The sequence below is a fragment of the Mercenaria mercenaria genome, chromosome 1 (genome assembly GCF_021730395.1).
Source record: "Mercenaria mercenaria strain notata chromosome 1, MADL_Memer_1, whole genome shotgun sequence".
Taxonomy (NCBI): Eukaryota; Metazoa; Mollusca; class Bivalvia; order Venerida; family Veneridae; genus Mercenaria; species Mercenaria mercenaria.
Genome location: NC_069361.1, coordinates 33,492,580 through 33,513,747, shown reverse-complemented (window position 1 = coordinate 33,513,747; position 21,168 = coordinate 33,492,580). Strand labels below are relative to the sequence as shown.

Below are 21,168 nucleotides of genomic sequence, written 5' to 3'. Positions count from 1 at the left end.
TTTGGGAAAAAAACAGCCTCTACGCATACCCCTTGTTTAAATTTGACAGCGACGGACGAAAGAGGGACAGACGACGGCCCGACGGACGCCGGACATCGGGGATCAAAAAAAACTCACCTGGGGTTTTGTGGGTGAGCAAAAAAATTTTATACATAAATTCTGCAAAATAATTTCAAAGTGATTTAAAACCCAAATTTTGGTGTTTTAAATTTTAAAGGGTAAAAAAAAATTTTTTGCTTATTTTTATTTTTTTTTCAAATATGCCCTTTAACAAAAACAGTAATAAAATAAGCGCTCTTTTTTGGATGAAACAAAAACTTTAAATTCACCCACCCGTTAACATGACCACTTTACCCTTTAAAAAGCAATTCCCCAATTTTTTTAAAACCAAAAGGCAATAGAAAGTAAATCCCCCTTTAAAATCAATTTATAATTTATTGTGACTGCAGGAAATCGTAAAATTGAACTCATGCAGTAATAATGTAATCTCTCTGGGACTGTTTCAGCGTCCAGATCGCAATGAAGTTTCTATAACCCTTCGGTATCTAAGAAAACTATTATTTAGAAATGGAATAAAAACTAAATCCCTTTTTTATTTTTATGATGACGGGGCTTGTAAAACGAAATTTAAAATCGTTCTAGTTTACATGACCATTAGTCATGCCTTTTTTGAAAATACTGGTCAGTGTTATTGTATTATTAAACACTACGGCATCATGAAATGGCAAAGTTCTATAACTCTTATAGTCCCTTTTGTATTTGTTGTTGTCACTGAATTTATGCATTTAACTGTTTAGATTGTGGTTTATTGTAACAGCCAGTTGTAAACATTGGTTGTACTATTATTTTCATACTAATTTTTTTTAAAATAACAAAGTTATAAATCTGTTCTTTTTTCATGTACAATAACCATTTACATCAATTTCTGTACAAAAGGACCTGTCAGAGAAATTTCGCAACTGCCGAAATGAAAATATTAAAATCTCTGGTAAATGTCATCTGAATTCCCCAAGATTCTGACATGACATGCAAGACGCACAAATCTATGAAAATTTGATTCCTTTTTAAGACTCGGAAATCAGTATGTCTAACAAATATTTCTTATTCTTTAATCTAAGTTTAACAAATAATTTTCTAAACTGCAACTGTAAACTGAAATAGTATCTGTGTTTTGCGAGAGAATAAACAATCGATTGCAGATGGGGATTGCTCTTTTACAGGAGTGGTTGAGAACTGTTATTTCAAAAATCTTGTTCAAATTCTTTACTAATTTTAACCACATTTTAATTTAGTTGTACAGGTTTATACATTTGTAAAAACACTTACTAAACCTGTTTTTGTGGTTCAAAATTGTGCACATTAATTTAGATGTAGCAGCTGCTTCTCAAAGAATATTTATAAAAGAACATCTCTACCAATGAATTTTTTATTTATTTATTCTATATATATATATCTATTTTTTTTGGGGGGGGGGGGGGGGGGAGGGGGGGGGGGGATTTCCTACATGCACCCACATATAGCACACTTACCAGTAACCCTTACCCTGCTAAATTTCTATAATAAACTTGTCCATCTTTCAATTTGGATAGTACTGTTAACTGTTTAAAAGGGTTGATTACCAAAAAGATACTGATTGACAAACAGTGCAGAGAATGATCAGACTGCATGGATGTGCAAACGCAAAATCAACAGTGTCCAGCACGACAAGGGCTAAATTATATAATGAAATCTCATTGTTTCTAACAAGAGTTTGCAAATTCAACCTTTTTTTTATTAAAGCTGTTTGCAAATTGAAAAAAAAAAAACACACACACACAAATGAATTCATTTTCTGAATTGTTTTGGAAATCTTCTGGAGTCTGTATTAAAATACCTTTGAAATATGTGAAGAACATGCTAGTTCAAATTTATAAATATCTTTAAGGATCGCCTGGTAATTCCATCCTGACATTCATAAAACTCTAGAAGATATGCCTTACTGTCTGTGAATTTCCTCTAACATCCAGGACATTTAACACATCATTTTTTGTTGTGCTGAGCTAATCAAAATATCTTGCCATTTATGTTATAAAATAGGAAAACAACTGCTAATGACAGGAAAACAAAGAACAAAAATGTGAGCAAAATTTAACCAAACAATATTACATTAATTTTACAAACAATTGTTGAAGTGGTTTTCCCAGTAGCAACAAGCTTGCTTTCACATCAGTAAATTAGGAAAATAGCATGAAACAATTTGGAACAAAGTGGTTAAATACAAAATCAGCTATGGAGTTCTGACAATACATGCCACCAAAGAAATTTATTAACAAGAATTTTGGCATTAAATGCTGAAAATTCATTCATTGTATAATATTTATCTTCTTTTTTAACTTAACTAAGTGAATTACAAAAAGTAACATAATTATTAAGTTTAACCAGTTTTATGGGAAACTGTTGACTATATGGTTATAAATAAAATGCCTGCTCTCAATTTGTAGAATAGTACTGACTTCAAATTCTTATTTTTGCCTTAAAGTTGTATCTTTATAGTATATTTGTTTTCCTTTCCCCAAAGGTCTTTCCATTAGAAAGGTTTTAGCAAGGCATTAGAAACCTACCTATGTGCAAATTAATCCCTGAGAAATTATGTGGTACTTAAATGCAGAAGAAACTCTTTAACGGTATTTTAAGACTGTCTCAAATTTCATGGATGAAAATGCCAGCAAAAATCTATAATAATTAATCTACTACATTATGTCTAAATAGGGCATCAGACATTTTTTTGTACTTTGTGACGTTCTATGCCAATAAGTTATACTGGTTAATAATTAATTGGAAACACTTTCTTTGCTTGTGTATTTTTGTTTATGCGTAAAAAAAAACATTAAATTTTCTTAGAATTTGGGCAAACCATGTCTTTTTTTCAATAAGACAGGCTAAAACTGACATTACACTGATCTACTCATTACAGAGGCCAAGATTTAAGTGCTACTCTATATGATCTTCTATTTCACAAATACAATCAGACATACTGGAATCAAAACAATAATACATCATAAGTGAATCTGTTATATGAATCACAGCTAAAATTACTTGACTTAGGCAATGCCCAAATGAAACAGGAGCACTGCAATGTGGAGCAATATACGCCCAAAGGTATGATCTTTGACCCCTATGTGTGACCTTGACCTTGAAGCGAGCCATCCGAAACATCACTCTGCATATTGTCTCGATGTGGTGAACATTTGTGCCAAGTTTCTTTAAAATCCTTCAAGCTGTTTAAGAGTTAGAGCGGACATGAAAAAAGTCATATGGCCTTTGGCCCCTATATGACCTTGATATGAGCCATCCAAAACAAGAGCTCTGTACGTTGTCTAAATGTGGTGAAAATTTGTGTAAAGTTTCTTTGAAATCCTTCAAGGGGTTCAAGAGTTACAGAGCGGACAAGAGATTGCTAACAGACAGATGGACACCAGCATCATAACTTAATAATCTCCCTTCGGCCGTATAATAATTCTATCACTTCTACGTTGTGTTAAAATTAATTAAAACATGCTTCTGCTATATATCATTTCTTAAATTAACTATACATTTGCCTAAAGGGATGATATTTTCAGTTTGTTTCAGCTTGGTTCCTGTTGACAGCTATCCTCTAATATAACTTTGTAAGTCGAGCCATTAATGTATGTCGAGCCGTTAATGTAAATGACCGAAGCTGCAGAATTAAGTAACCAAGAAAATCCGAAACACCAAACAATATTACCTAGCTAGCTATTACCTTAAATGGGTGACAGTAATTTGTTAATATGGGCTCATGTTTCCAGAGACAAATTACTGCCTGGTCATCTGTTTTACTTACACACAACAGAATATAATCATGTTTTGCTTTCAGTGTAGCTTCTCCTTTCAGGAAAACCTCCTGGCTATATTACATAAACAGATCATAGATCATGCAAAATTATTCCTTCTATGTGGGCATTTTGTCTGCAAAACCCCGACAATGCAAAATCACATTAATGCAATTTATGCAAATGATTATAAAAATTGTATGTCCAGCGAAACCTCACACAAAACCAAAAGGAAACTTATGTTATTGTCTGTGCAAGATAAACAAGTTTTTTTCAACAGAGTGTTCCCACACTTTGATTACAACTCAATTTTAAAGAAAAATGAATGAGTAAAGAAGATGTTTTCCCAAAACAGCTGACAAAATCGAATTTAAATGATTTTCTAAAGGCACCAGTGACAGTTGAAACACAATCAATTCCCAATTTTCCAAAACTGCTTCCACTAAACTGATTATAAATACATGTTTTTGTCAAGCGTACTGGTTACATTTCAGATGAGTTTTTAAAAGATATTCCAAAAGTTTCTTTTTTTACTGGTGCTGGTACATGTACAGTTATCTCGGACTGACAGAGCACAGGACTTAAAGTACACTATTAAGCTACATAATTTATGGCAAAACTAGGGTTTAATCAACAAATTATTAACGAGTGCATGTTTAAAAATCACAAACTTACAAGACTTTTGGAATAGGACCAAGTGATAAGACTTCCCATTAGAAAGAAGTTGTGCAACTTTTGCAAACATGGTTATAAGACTATACCAATATATTTGCACCTAGTACAGTTAATACAATTTCTTGTTTCTTTTGAAGTAAGGTTTTATGATCATTAATATCAGATCTGTAAAAGATAGAATTATTTCAGGGATAACATATTATGATGTAAAATATTCAAATTAGTTGTCAAATATACACTCAAAATATGTTATTTCTGAAATCCGCAGTGTTACAGTAGATGAAACAGATTTCTACATCATGTTTACCATATTCTTTGCCTGGAGAGATTTAGATTTTACAATCATTTTTTAAATTAAGTCAATTAATGACAGTGCTAATTGTTGTAAATTGAACAGTGAGTACAGTCCGTGTCTGATAACTTCGGAGTGACTACGTGTCCAAGTCAGGAGGGTAATCGATAATTATCATTAATCTAAGTAAACACTTTTATATTATACAGTCAACATTGTATTAAGAGACCACCCAAGGGACTGCTAAGAAGTGGTCTCTTAATGGAATGGTCCCTTAATGAATTTCAGTTAAGATGAAAAGAAGTTATTTTAACTGTTAGTGTAACTGTATCTATTAGGAACATCCATGTATGGTTTAAAAATCTGTTTTAACATTGTGAACACTTCCAAGTCCACAAACCGTGAAAATTATGGCTAGATTGTTTGTCAGTTCAACTGATACAAAGGTTAATTGCATTCAGTCACGTGTGCAAAAACGTTCTCGCTAATTACACAGATGAAGAAATGCCCGGTAGAATTTTGGTACCCGGTCGCTTAATAGATACTTCTGTCGAATATTTAACCTGTCGGGACTACATTAATGTGGTCGCTAGTCGTTTAATAAAAAAAGTCGTTTAATGGAATGAATTTATGTACTGAAAACATTCAGGAGGGATTTTGACTGGTCGTTTAATACAAATTGCTTAATAGAGGTGGTCGCAAGTACGATGTCAACTGTACTACTAACTGAAACGCTTTCTTTGATGTAGAAGATTAGTACCAGTCGTAGCGCGTTAGCCTTACATGTGCGATTCTTTTATATTTCCATTGTCACGTTGGTTCGAGTCCAACGTGATTTATACTTTTTAAATCCTTGCTTTTTATCTATGTTTTAATTACAGTTTTCCAAAGACAATTGAAAATATTGAAAATGCAGCAATACAGCACTACGGTATATAATAACGAACTGAAATATGAAAAAAAAAGATTATGCTTGAAATAACCTTCAGAAAAGTTTGTAGTATGCATTAAGCATCATTCTTATACTGAACAGTGTTTCTCTTTGCAAAAAAGACGTGGATGCCTCGACATGTTGACTACAGTAATACTGGCAATATACCAGAGGAATTTAACCTGCACGAAATTTACGAGTGTTTTCTTGACTATGCATTCATAATACGATGTGTTTACACAGAGCTGATGCTTGGTCCCCTTTATCTAAATAAATAAAAATATATTCCAGGAGAAATGAATGATTATGGTGGTTACCTTGAAAGAGAAACCAAAAGAACAAAAAAAAAAAACAACAACACTCCGCTCGATTCAAACCTACGGCCCGCAATATTCGAAATTTCAAAGACTAAGGCTTAAACACTGAGCTACCGGGACTGACAGACGTGTTGCAATAAAATATTCCCAATATTATTGTTTATGTAAGCTGCTTTACTTATTTTGTTATTTCTATAAGTCCAGAAAATATAAACAAACGTGATGTCACTCCGAAGTTATCATACACATACTGTACTTTATCAGATTTAATGTGGTTTAAGATTTTTGTTTATTTTCAAACCTTTCAGTCCTTAATTAATGTTGATCTATGAGGTCCATGCATGGATGCTTCCAGACCAAGTTTGATCAATTTCCACTTACTGTCTGAGTCATTGTCTAAAGTGTTATAATGGAATGACAAATTCACAACTGTAACAAGGATATCTCGGGCCACATGCTATCCACCTTATACATTAACCCTTATCCTGCTAAATTTCTATATAATGAACTTGTCCATTCTTCAATTTGGACAGTACAATTTACTGTTAAAAAGAGTGCTTACCAAAAAGATACCGCCTGAATGGCGAACGGTGCAGATCTTGATCAGACTGCATGGATGTGCAGGCTGGTCATGATCTGCACTGGTCGCAAAGGCAGAACCAATTGTGTCCAGCATGGTAAGGTTTAAGTACTTCAAAGTACTTCCATATCTGCTTGATATTGCATGTTTTCCGGCAGTCTGTCAATACCCGTAATCATCAGACAATGACAGTTCTAATCAATAAAATAATATTGACAGATCATCATATTCTTTTCCTCTCCAACAAAAAACATGCCAAGTGATTCCTCTGCCAATACATTCTGCCAATTATATGGGAGGTTTTAATATTCCATGTAATTAATATCTTTCATGTTCTCTGTGTTAGGTGTCACTGGAACCAGTTTCAGCCTAGCTTTTCCTTCACATAGGATATCAGTTTATTTTGGCTACAGACATTAAGATATGACCATAAAAGCAAATAATACTGGCTTAAAAGACTGTAAAACAGAGTCTGTGAACCAGCCTCAGCATGCTATTGTGCTATTAGTTAGTTCTGAGACTGTGCTCACAAATGACCAATCACATTCTTTTGGGACTGGTCTGCAAACTCAGCATTTTAGCTGACAGAAAAAGGCAAGGGATAATAAAACTTAAGTTATTCTATAGGGAGATACTGCTGTTATCATTTACTTTGAGAAAAAACATCAAAACTTGTGACAAAAGATACAAATAAACTGTTTAAATGATTCAAAATCTCAAATCAGTATGTTGTTCTTTTTCAATATAATAGAAAACTATGTAACTACAGAGGCTCTTTAAAGTGTAAGCTTTTATGACTGTATTCTATGGCTGTGTCTCACTCTCCATCATTAGTGTATATCACTGTGCAACACATTCAAAACAAAATGTTTCTTTAATCTTTGGCCTGCTGGAAGCAAGTGATTCAGCCTTTGCGACCAGTGCAGATCAAGACCAGCCTGCATATCAACAAATGCCCCCAAAACAATCAGAACCTTTAACTTCCTTCACTATGCTAGCAGAATAGACACTTCATTCAGTGCAACTGACAATCTGCAGTCCCTAAAAATCTGTCAACAGTCCTGAAACAATGACATTCCTGTCAACAATCATCAGACCATGTCAGTTCTGATCAATAAGAGTAATATTGGGGAACAGGCTCTCTTCCTCTCCAACAAAAAACATGCCAAGTGATTCCTTGGCTTATACATTCTGCCAATTATAGGAGAGGAAATTGTGTTTTGCCTTTTATACTTCATGATATTTTCTGTATTTTCTATATGCTTTAGGCGTCACTTGAACTGGTTTCGGTCAATCCATTAACTTATACAGGCTTCATACGGGACATCAGGGTTTCATTCTGGCTCCAAGACCTAGACTAGAAAATGCAGTCGATTTTGTAATTATAAAAACGAGCATAAATCTTATAATCTTGTTCACTTGTTTTTCATCTTATTCTAAAGCAACTCTTACAAAGTCGGACAAGTTTAAATGCCTGTCTTTGATCTTAAAAGGTTTGTTTATTACAAATGTACATTATTTGTCTCTAATAAACATGTCCTAGCTGCTATCTGAAAATTTCGAAACAACCTAGACAAGCTATGTATAACACAATTATTGTTGCTACTGCTGTATAGAACTGTGCTTTAAAAGTAAGAATAATCAATCAATTGCACTGGGAGGGAGGAGGGTGGAGCTAGTTCTTTCAGCATAAAAAAAGAAGAGTTCTATGGTGGTAATATACAGCTCACCTGAGCACTTTTTAAGGTTCTAACATTTGTGATTTTCCATGTTTAAAGGAGAAATTCAGTAAAAATATAAGTAACTGTTCATTCAAAACAGCATAACAAAACATTTCACAAACCAACAATGTGGCTAAGTGTCTTTGACAACTGAAAAGTATTTGCAGTCTACATTAGAACGGCTAAAAGTTGGTCAATAGCAATTTAAAATGATGTTCTGATTATTGTCTTGATATTACAAACTGGAAGAGGAAAATTTCTGTTGCTGTATTAGTGGATTTACTGTTGTCATACACATACATACATTCCTGGTTGGCAAACATTCCCGACAGACCAATTTGAAGTTGATGGAGATTCTCCCCACGACTATCTCTGTATCGTGTAATGCATCTTATTTGCCTTTATTTACAATTAATGACTTACTTTGTCTGTCTGCTTTCTTGTCTTCTGTAAACTGCTTGCTTAATTCATTATGATCACTTTCATGAATATAATCAAATACGTTCTTCCCAAACAAATATTCCTGAAAATACAAGAATTATATACATCTAACTTTATTGTACTCAGTCAAAATTTAACACATACTGTATAATTTTATTATCATATTTATCAAACTTTGAATAAAAGGGTCTCATATTCACAGACTCAACAAATCCTTACATTGATCCCTGATCTAAAGTTACATAGTTTGGTTTGATATTCTCCTGACAATGCTCTCTTTTGTAACACAATTTACATTTCTAAATCACATGCTGACTTTTGTAATACGATTTATATCTCTAAATTAAATGCTCCCTTTTGTATCTAAATCACATGCGCTCCTTCGTAATACGATTTATAGCTCTAAATCAAATGCTCTCTTTTGTATCTAAATCACATGCTTTCTTTCGTAATACGATTTACAGCTCTTAAGCAACTGCTCTCTTTTGTATATACGATTTATGCTCTAAATCAAATGCTCTTTTTGTATCTAATCACATGCTTTTTCGTAATACGATTTACAGCTCAAATCAATTAATGCTCTCTTTTGTATCTAAATCACATGCTTTCTTCGTATACGATTATAGCTCAATCAATGCTCTCTTTGCAATACGATTATATCTCTAAATCAAATCCTCTTTGTATCTAATCATATGCTCTCCTCGTAATACGATTATAGCTCTAAATCAATGCACTCTTTTGTATCTAAATCACATGCTTTCTTTCGTAATACGATTTACAGCTCTAAATCAAATGCTCTCTTTTGTATCTAAATCAAAATTTTTTTAATGCTCTCCTTCGTAATACGATTTATAGCTCTAAATCAAATGCTCTCTTTTGTATCTAAATCACATGCTTTCTTTCGTAATACGATTTATATCTCTATATCAAATGCTCTCTTTTGTATCTAAATCAAATGCTCTCTTTTGTATCTAAATCACATGCTCTCTTTTGTAGCACAATTTACATCTCTAAATCACATGCTCTCTTTTGTAATATGATTTTTGTATCTAAATCAAATGCTCTCTTTTGTATCTAAATAACATGCTCTCTTTTGTAACACAATTTACATCTCTAAATCACATGCTCTCTTTCATAACACAATTAATTTACATCTCTAAATCACATGTTCTCTTTCATAACACAATTAATTTACATCTCCAAATCACATGCTTTCTTTTGTAATACAATTTACGTCTCCAAATTACATGCTCACTTTCATATGACACTCTTTGGTAAAATAGAAAGAAAGAGTGAATGTCTCCAACACTGTTCACTCCCTTAAATTCAATGTTCCTCACATTATTCATATCAGAGTCAGTGCCTTTCTAATCAATGTTCTTTATATCTTTCGCACCGGATTTGAGCTGCACCATGAGAAAAACCAACATAGCGTGTTTGTGACCAGAATGGATCCAGACCAACCTGCGCATCCCCACAGCCCGGTCAGGATCAATCCTGTTCACTGATGGTTTCTCTAATTGCAATAAGCTTTGAAAGCAAACAGCATGGATCCTGACCAGACTGTGCGGATGCGCAGGCTGGTCTGGATCCATGCCAGTCGCAAACTCACTATGTTGGTTTTCTCATGGCACGGCTCATTTGATGTCTCCAACACTTTTTACCCTTTACAGTCCCTAATATTATTCAGATCAGAGTCTACACCTCTCTTGTCAATGTCCCTGACATCAGACAAACACACAATAATGTTTCTTACACTTTTCACACTCATTCAAACCAGAGTCAATGCCTCTCAAAACCAGAGTTATGTCTCTCACACTTTTATTTCTCAGGAGTCAATGTCACTAACAATTCTGACAGCAAGAGTCAATGTCTCTCAAGCGTAGTTCTGGACAAGAAATCAACATTTACTACTGATTAACAGTTGAAGAAAAACCAGTGTTATGACATGGATAGGTGTTTGAACTTGCAACAGTTATGGGATATCCTAATAACCTCTTTCCTGAACTTATACATGATTAATGATTGCCCTAGCTAGCTACAGATTCAATCTATTTTTTTCATTCACTCTGCCTATCTGTAAATGATGTGAGGCCAACTGAAAACCCTGAATAGAATGAAAATATATATTCTGTATATTGGAAAACTCCGGAAGTCAGTTGGTCGATACATTCTGATACATTCTTACAGATCCTGTATAAATATGATTTATACATTGGCCAATCAATTATGAGAGATTCTAACAATAATGAAGGCACTAGCTATATGGGTAATTTGGGATTTATCCAGCGATAATCATCGGATAAATCACTGATGACAAGATATACATAACAGCAAATTCATTTTTAACACAAGAAAAACAATGCTAATTTAGATAGGATGCCCAAAAACTCTGCGGTCCATATTTTGAATAAAATCACTATCATGTCAGACAACATTCTCTCTAGATTTTGTCGACTTTAAAGGGCACAGAATGCCTGACAATAAGTTACCTTTATATTAAAGCCATCATCAAGCCTTTCATAATGCTGTATTGGACCACTATCACTATGGAAACAAAATGGCCAGCATTTCGATCAAATATTTAAATGCTCACAACTTTATCATTTTTAAAATGATTTTGAAAATTCTTTCACTTCTTTAAATGATTAAAGAAATCCTTACTAAGTAGACAGAATTAACATAAGAACAACATTGCCTTTCCCTTTAATGAAGCAAACTGAAAAATATATCCCAGGATTCTCACTGACATGGATATGTCCATAATGTTGCAAACTGCACCTTCCTGAAAAAAAGTGACTAACCGGTGTGATAATATATTTCAATGCTGTTAATGCTGTCATGACTTAATTTCATGAAGTTTGCATATATAACATTCCTTGTAATAAAAACATTCTATGACCAAGTAACAAACAAACTTTGAATTCATAACAATCTACTGAAAATTGCATAGGCAGTGTTTTGCTTCTCTTTCAACAGCTCTTGCATTTATAATTAATGTTGTTGCTGTTTTTTTTGTTTTAATGCAGTATCCTGAACTTTTTTTTGATTTCTTAAATATTACAAAAATATTACATTTTACATAAAATTTATCTAAAATTGATGCATTTATCCTGATTAGCTCCTTATTTTTGAGAGGTATGCATTAATTATTGGTATAGTTTTCATAACGGCACATGGAAATTATAAAGTGCCTTCTTTATTAATGTCACTTCTAATCCCTGCATCTATGCCAGGGGGGAAAAACTGACTGGGGAAAAAACTGACCGTTACACCGGTATTAAATGTATCAGTGTTTTAAAAAAAAATGCAGTTTTTATTATCAACCAAAAAGGCAAATTAATAGTATTTGTTCAAGTTCTTCTATTTTCTCAATAACATTTTAAGAACTTCAACAGAAACAAATTGGACATATGTTTGCCATTCTGAACTATATAACTCATTCTTATATATTAATCAATGGATCTAAATTTGACTTGACTTATTGGACCATACTGAAACTATTAATTGGTATATAGAGATAACGAAAGAACCAATTTGTACTTTTTTTCCATCTTCTAAAGGTTCTGGGGCAAGTAATTTTCTAAACACTTGCCACTTCGAATACATTCTATTTTCTTTTAATCACTATGTATACAAACTGAAATTAAACTTCACAATGACTTCAAAGGAAATGGCCGTTAAATTTCAATGTTGTTTTTTTTTTTAACTAGAATTAACTGCATACTTTTCATCCAGTTTGATTACAAAAGGCAAATTAATAGAGAAACAAGAGCTGTTGGAGGACAACAACGCTCAACTATTCAACAGCCTTGTCAAATGAATGAAAACAATATTTGTTTATAAAGGGGCATAATTTTGTAAAATTTCAATCCAGTCCCATTACACTAGTGGGTACTGAGATACCAGCTTATATACAAAAACTTAACCTGCAGTGATTGCTTTGTTGAAAAAGAGGCATGATTTTGTATAACAAAAACAAGAAGGAGCTGCGTTCAATAAGCGCTTGATGCCCCCCGGTGGCATCCTTGTCGATAGATTTTGCAACCTAAGCCCAAAAGGAGGTCAAAGTCAAGGTCAAACTGAGGTCAGATGATGTCTGAAGATAAGGAATGGTCACATGTTACATCTGCATTAGTATGAAGTCATTCTAGTAAGGGGCATTGATGCTAGATGAAACGGTCCCATTTGGTTAACCTCGTTTGGATGAACAAACGGACGGACGAACAAATAGGACAATCACAATATGCCTCCCTATCAGTAGATGCCGGGGGCATAAAAACAGAGTTATGGTACTTGTGCAATGCATGTCATTAAATGCAGCTAAAAAGTTTGTGAAGTTTCAATCCATTCTCATCAGTTGCTACTGAAGTACCAGCTTACATACAAAAGCTTCACCAAATTTGGACCCTGATGCCAACAAATAGGCAAGTCCAACAGCTCTACCTATTCTTGGAACAGTCCAGCTAAAACTCACCCCTAACAAAATATTAAGTACACATCCTGATCTGTGTGTTTAAAAAAGGGTTACAGGATTTACATGAAAACAGGACATATCTACAGGGATCAGGATGTCTCGATGTTTTCAAGTCAAAAAGGATGTAACATGACCTTTTTTATGAAATCAACATCTAATATACTTGATAAAATCAATGTTTTACACATTGCTCTGACAAAACAAAATTTTCCTGTTCTGAATTCAATCTCCCATTCTAATACCTGCTTGTGGCTTTGATCTCCATCGAAAAGCTAAACTTTCATCCTGCGCACACGGCTAAAACTAATGTCCACCTTTCATCACAAAAAAATACCCATCTTTTTATCTTATCTGGCATGCTGAAAAAAAAACCTTTTCCTAATCTTGAGTAGCTGAGGCTGAAATTTATGTTTCTACTGTTCAGGTAGTCTTTTAACTCCCCACCTATATTCTGCATATAAAATACTCTAGCCCTTGATCTGCAGCAAACGTCTCCATTTTTTCCCATTCTGGTGCAAAAAAAAAATCTTATATGCCCCATATATCCTACAGCAAAAATCCTTCATCCTTCCATTCCTGATGTAAAATTCCCTCCATGCGTTATCCTACAGCAAAAATCCTTGCATCCCACATCTTTTGTCTGCTGAGATTTATTCCTGAACCAGCAAAATGCCTCTTTCTTTTCACTATACAGCAAAAATTCCTCCACCAAGTTATCCTACAGCAACAAGAGGACCATGATGGTCCTGAATTGCTCACCTCTTCCCACATGATCCAGTTTTGAGTATGACGTCGTTTTTTCTATTATTTGACATAGTGACCTAGTTTTTGAGCTCATGTGACCCAGTTTTGAACTTGACCTAGATATTATAAAGATAAAAATTCTGACCAATTTTCATGAAGATCCATTGAAAAATATGGTCTCTAGAGAGGTCACAAGGTTTTTCTATTATTTGACCTACTGACCTAGTTTTTTAAGGCACGTGACCCAGTTTCAAACTTGACCTAGATATCATCAAAGTGAACATTCTGACCAATTTTCATGAAGATCCATTCAAGGGGAAGGCCTCTAGAGAGGTCACAAGGTTTTTCTATTTCAAGACCTACTGACCTAGTTTTTGATCGCAGTTGACCCAGTTTCAAACTTGACCTAGATATCATCAAGATAAACATTCAGACCAACTTTCATACAGATCCCATGAAAAATATGGCCTTTAGAGAAGTCACAACGTTTTTTCATTATTTGACCTACTGACCTACTTTTTGAAGGCACGTGACCCACTTTCGAACTTGACTTAGATATCATCAAGGTGAACATTCTGACCAATTTTTATGAATATCCATTCACAAGTATGGCCTCTAGAGAGGTCACAAGGTTTTTCTATTTTTAGACCTACTGACCTAGTTTTTGACCGCACATGACCCTGTTTCGAATTTGACCTAGATATCATCAAGATGAACATTCAGACCAACTTTCATGAAGATCCATTGAAAAATATGGCCTTTAGAGAGGTCACAAGGTTTTTCTATTTTTAGACCTACTGACCTAGTTTTTGACGGCACGTGACCCACTTTCAAATCTGACCTAGATATCATCAAGATGAACATTCAGACCAACTTTCATACAGATCCCATGGAAAATATGGCCTCTAGTTAGGTCACAAGGTTTCTCTATTATTTGACCTGCTGACCTAGTTTTTGATGGCACGTGACCCACTTTCGAACTTGACTTAGATATCATCAAGGTGAACATAATGACAAATTTTCATGAAGATTTCATGAAATATATGGCCTCTAGAGAGGTCACAAGGTTTTTCTATTTTTAGACCTACTGACCTAGTTTTTGACCGCACGTGACCCAGTTTAGAACCTGACCTAGATATCATCAGGATGACCATTCAGACCAACTTTCACACAAATCCCATGAAAATTATGGCCTTTAGAGAGGTCACAAGGTTTTTCTATTATTTGACCTACTGACCTAGTTTTTGATGGCACGTGACCCAGTTTCAAACTTGACCTAGATATCATCAAGGTGAACGTTCTGACCAATTTTCATGAAGATCTTGTGAAATATATGGCCTCTAGAAAGGTCACAAGGTTTTTCTATTTTTAGACCTACTGACCTAGTTTTTGATGGCACGTGACCCAGTTTCGAACTTGACCTAGAAATCATCAAGATGAACATTCAGACCAACTTTCATACAGATCCCATGAAAAATATGGCCTTTAGAGAGGTCACAAGGTTTTTCTATTATTTGACCTACTGACCTAGTTTTTGAAGGCACGTGACCCAGTTTCGAACTTGACCTAGATATCATCAAGGTGAACGTTCTGACCAACTTTCATGAAGATCTTGTGAAATATATGGCCTCTAGAGAGGTCACAAGGTTTTTCTATTTTTAGACCTACTGACCTAGTTTTTGACCGAACGTGACCCAGTTTCGAAATTGACCTAGATATCATCAAGATGAACATTCTGACCAATTTTCATGAAGATCCATTGAAAATTATGGCCTCTAGAGAGGTCACAAGGTTTTTCTATTTTTAGACCTACTGACCTAGTTTTTGAAGGCACGTGACCCAGTTTCGAACTTGACCTAGATATCATCAAGATGAACATTCTGACCAACTTTCATAAAGATCCCATGAAAAATGTGACCTCTAGAGTGGTCACAAGCAAAAGTTTACGGACGGACGCACGGACGGACGGACGACGGACACCGCGCGATCCCAAAAGCTCACCTTGTCACTTTGTGACAGGTGAGCTAAAAATCTCCCACACATCCAATAACTACAATCTTCAAACCTTCCATACACTTGCAAAAATCCCTCTTTCCCTTAAATCTTGAACCTTTTACTATAGAGATGTTCCAACATCTCATTAAGCCCTGTAAGGTTTCATTTTCAAGCCTATTTCAAAGAATTTATATTATGCAAGGGGATGGTGATGCCTTCTGCAGAATATCTGAAGCATAATAATGTACAAGAGAAAAATGTTCTTTTTCTTTCAAAATTTGCAAAATGGCATGTAAATCTGAAAAATAATGTTAAAAAGTTTGGTAAGGCTGGTGTATGTGTGTTGGGTTTTTTTATTTCACAGAAATATTATATATAGAATATGTAGAATTTATTAACAGAAGCAAAATGAACCCAGTTGGATCGCACACACAATACTGTATTAGAATTTCTTTCAAAAATTATAAAACATATTTCTGCTTAAACAATTAATACTGATGCAGGCAAGTTTTTACAGGAAATACAAGGTGGAACCGAATACAAACTTATTACAAGGAAACATTTACTGAAAATTATGAATGGTGCTATGTAGACTTTATGTATAAGAATCAAAGAATCATAACTCTGTAAGAAGAAATCAGGACAAATTTTATTAAAAATGACCTTTAAAAGAGCCATAACTCAGACAAAAACTCTGGGTGGCAACGGCATGCACACATATATCACACTATATTTTTAAAAGAAGTGCAATCAAGTTAAATGCTGACAGGCAGAAAGCCAGAGCAAAAACAATATGTCTCTTACAAAGCTTAAAATAACTTGAAATGCACTGAACATCATCATTCAACATATTCAGTACCATAACTTGCATTCTTGTCAAAAAACAACCAACAATCCCTCTATGTAAACAAGACTACCATCCCTTAATGCACAGTAAACAACCTCCCCTGTATTGAAGACCATGCTGGCAAGACGTCCAACCTACTCTAACAAACCTCTCCTGTAAGACTTCACTCATTCTAAAAAACCTCTCCTGTAAGACGACCATCACTCACTCTTAACAAACCTCTCCTGTAAGACAACCATCACTCACTCTAACAAACCTCTCCTGTAAGACCACCATCACTCACTCTAACAAACCTCTCCTGTAAGACGACCATCACTCACTCTAACAAACCTCTCCTGTAAGACGACCATCACTCACTCTTAACCAACCTCTCCTGTAAGACGACCATCACTCACTTTAACCAACCTCTCCTGTAAGACGACCATCACTCACTCTAACCAACCTCTCCTGTAAGACTACCATCACTCACACTTAACAAACCTCTCCTGTAAGATGACCATCACTCACTCTTAACAAACCTCTCCTGTAAGACGACCATCACTCACTCTAACAAACCTCTCCTGTAAGACGACCATCACTCACTCTAACAAACCGACGACCATCACTCACTCTAACCAACCTCTCCTGTAAGACGACCATCACTCACTCTAACCAACCTCTCCTGTAAGACGACCATCACTCACTCTAACAAACCTCTCCTGTAAGACCTCTCCTGTAAGACGACCATCACTCACTCTTAACAAACCTTTCCTGTAAGACGAACAAACCTCTCCTGTAAGACGACCATCACTCACTCTAACCAACCTCTCCTGTAAGACGACCATCACTCACTCTAACCAACCTCTCCTGTAAGACGACCATCACTCACTCTAACCAACCTCTCCTGTAAGACAACCATCACTCACTCTAACAAAACTCTCCTGTAAGACAACCATCACTCACTGTAACAAACCTCCCCTGTAAGACATCTGTCTCTCAGCAGAACCAACCTCTCCTGTAAGATGACCTTCACTCGCTCTAACCAACCTCTCATGCAGGATGCCCATCTCTTAGCGTGACCAACTTTCCTGCATGACAACCATACTTCATCGTAACCAACCTTTCCAGGAAGATGCCCATCTATCAGCGTAACCAACCTCTCTTGCAAGACGCCCATTCTGCATTGGATCAGACTCACTATGCCTCATACCAAGACCAAGACAGTTCTCAAAGAACTGACACAAGTATACCTGTTTAAGTCCTAGATGGTCCTGTATTGTCTTTGTCACAAATTTAATGCTGCCTTTACGGTTTACAAAGATGAGAAATCCATTGAGTGCCTCCAACATAATCTGCCCTTCTCTTTCTTTAACATTTTCTGAAATAGAGGTAAAAAACAAATAATTTTATTGTACTTAATATTGCAATCCATTTGCAGCTGTAATTGCACAACTTACACGAGCCTCTATACAGTTAATTATTTCCTGGAAATGGTGGGTACAAACGAGATATAACCCCTGTTGCATTCATATTTTAACGCTCCTTGTAATAGCTGTTCTGTGCAAGTAGATGATAACTCAAAAATTATCAAGACAAATCATGGCATATTATGTATAAGGGTCAAAACTTTGTGAAAAAGTAAATGTACAATGTATGCAAGATCTTCACAGTGAACAAGTGCATGAAGTTTCAATCCATTCTCACAAATGGTTATTGAGAGACAAGCTTACATACAAAAAGTCATCAAATTGGGAGATGAATGTAAACCTTGACACTGACTTGGCTGCAGATGAATGAGTGAGTGCATTCGTTCTACCTTTTCTCAGAATATTTAGCTAAGAAGTTCTTTGAGGCCTAAAAGAAAAGTTCTTTGTTTCCGGTAACATGCTCAAAAAAATCAGGGTAGGTAGGTAAGAATTTTTTTTTTTATCAAGGGAGACTTTTCAGAAATTATTTTTGTGTCAAAAAATGAATACAGATAAGGGGGTAATGCCTTTTGAGCATCAGTAAGTTGATTTCTAACATCACTGGCCATATTTAAAGCATAAAAAGTGCAGTTTTGCAACTTTTCGTTAAAAAGTTGAAAAAAAATATTCTCCAAGGCCATAAAACATTTAGGGTCGGCAAATAACTAACAAAACATCATTTTTATACATTCAGACTTTTACATGCCTAAAACATGTTTTATAACCTTTATCCATTCAGTATCCTGGTTTAAGCGAAGAAGTCAGGAACAGGAAGTTTAGCATGTAATGGTTTAATGTATTTTCTCTGCAGAAATTTTCTTTATATTATAGAGAACCTGATGAAATTATTATCATTAACATTTTTGGCATCTTGCAGTACCAGTACACAGAATCATAAACCCTCAAAGCATATACAGTCAAAGCTGTCATAGCAGCCATCTGCATTAAGCAGAAACTTGCCCTATGTAGCCAGTCAGCTGACTTCCAAAATTAATGCTCTTTTAATTTCAACTTATGTCTTAAGCAGACAGAATCTCTCACTCCCTTGGCTGGCTGCTTAACACTTATTCTGCTAAATTTCTTTATTATATACCTATATAAATTCTGTAAAAAATCGGCTGGTATTTCACAATTAAATATGAACAGGTAGAAAATAATTCCGTATTGTACCTTTTAAATTCCGTATTGTACCGTCCGTATTGTATACTGCCGGACTACTTTCATTAATATACATGACCTGACACAGTTCTATAAACAGCGCACATATAGTAGTCGCAACTTGACCGCGATGGTTGACCTTAGGCTGATTATTCATATCGACTATTTCATTGTAGAAATCAAGGGTGCTTAGGGTATCCGTGTATATTTATATGGAATTAATCTGTAAACAGTGCAGTATCAAAGTATATATACTTTCATTTGATCAGTTAAATTTTCGAATACACTAATTTATATTTACACAAATTTATATTTCCTTTTTCTTGTGCAGATCGTATTTTACGTACACTCCTTTTCAATAATAGGTTGTGACTCATTAAGTATTATAATGCAAAGGTCAACCATAGGGGTCAAGCTGCGTCCACTATACAAACTTCACTTAGTTCCATTTTAATATCCATAAACAGAGATTTCGTTCAATAACAAAACAACGAACAGGAAGGTAGAGGTATATAATAAAAGGGTCATTTTAACAGTAGAACTGCTCATGCATTGTGAGTTTATATTAACATATTATTTTTATATTATAGTAATACATTTTGGTTATTATATACTGGTTCCAAAACAGTGGCATTAACCCATAAAGAATTGCAACAAATACTGCAAAACAACAAATAGTGTATTAAATGCTGCTCACATACTGCTCATACACTGCAGCATGGGTGATGTTGGCAGTATTTTTGCAGCATAATGAATAACTATGCTGCAAATTCAGTATATGCTGCATAAAGGCTGCAATTAATGCTGCCATTAATTGTGTTACATTACACTGCTTTAGCAGCAATTACTGCAAAGAACTGCAAACAGCTACTGTTATCATCGATGCTGCTTTGGCATTTAACATGCTTTAAAAGGAGCAACTACCATTATACATTTATGACTTAAAGCAATGATGGCTCTTTAAAACATTACAAGACATAAATATCCAGTTTGAATGACATAAGGGGTATAAAAACAAAAGTAGTGTGGAAGTTATTAACAGAATATTTGAGTAACTAGGTCAGACATACACTTTTATTATGTCTTTGCCTTGACATACCATTTTGCTGACACAATATTTCAACTTTATATACTAGTTAAATCTGCAGTGAGATATGAAAATATGTGACATATCATCCATAACAATTTTAGCATGTGCAAACTCAGATTACATTCATTAAAACATAATTAAACACAGATTTCATGCAAAATGATCCTAAATTATTTTCATTTTATTATCTTATTCAAGTATAAACAACAGTTTAATAATTTTGTTCACAGACTCCACACAGCTTTTCTCAATACACTAAATTGTAATTGCATGTACTCTTTTGCTAATCTCGATCAGCACATTCTCCCAACAGTCACTAGCAAGACACATGGCAGCTTTACCTTAGCCCCCTCCCCCTACATTTGACCCTTATGACCCCAGAAGCAATGTCAATCCATTTTCTCCTGGTAAGCTTTCTCAAGATTCATTACAATATCTCTTGCCTAATTAAATTACTGCACAGAAATATTTTTTTCTATTTCTAGCATCAGTGACCTTTAAACCTTGACACCAGTTGGACAATCCCAATTCTAACTTCAGTTTCAATCAATGTGACTCTTGGCCCTAAATACAATCTCAACCTTTGTCTTTTACTACAAGCTTTGGGTAAAGTTTAATTTCAACA

General features: G+C 34.7%; 1 protein-coding gene across 1 annotated transcript in view; it reads right to left on the bottom strand.

Annotated features, from left to right (window-relative positions):
• Positions 1-1,542: 1,542 nt before the first annotated feature.
• The window catches only part of LOC123542088 (neuronal PAS domain-containing protein 1-like), a 142,609-nt gene continuing 122,983 nt past the window's right edge, over positions 1,543-21,168 (bottom strand). Inside the window, exons 5-6 of the mRNA XM_053543905.1 lie at positions 18,080-18,207; positions 1,543-8,869 (exon numbers count right to left, since the gene is read on the bottom strand). Of these exons, the coding sequence (XP_053399880.1) occupies positions 8,738-8,869; positions 18,080-18,207 (260 nt within the window). The 3' untranslated portion in view covers positions 1,543-8,737. The remainder of the gene's footprint in view (positions 8,870-18,079; positions 18,208-21,168) is intronic.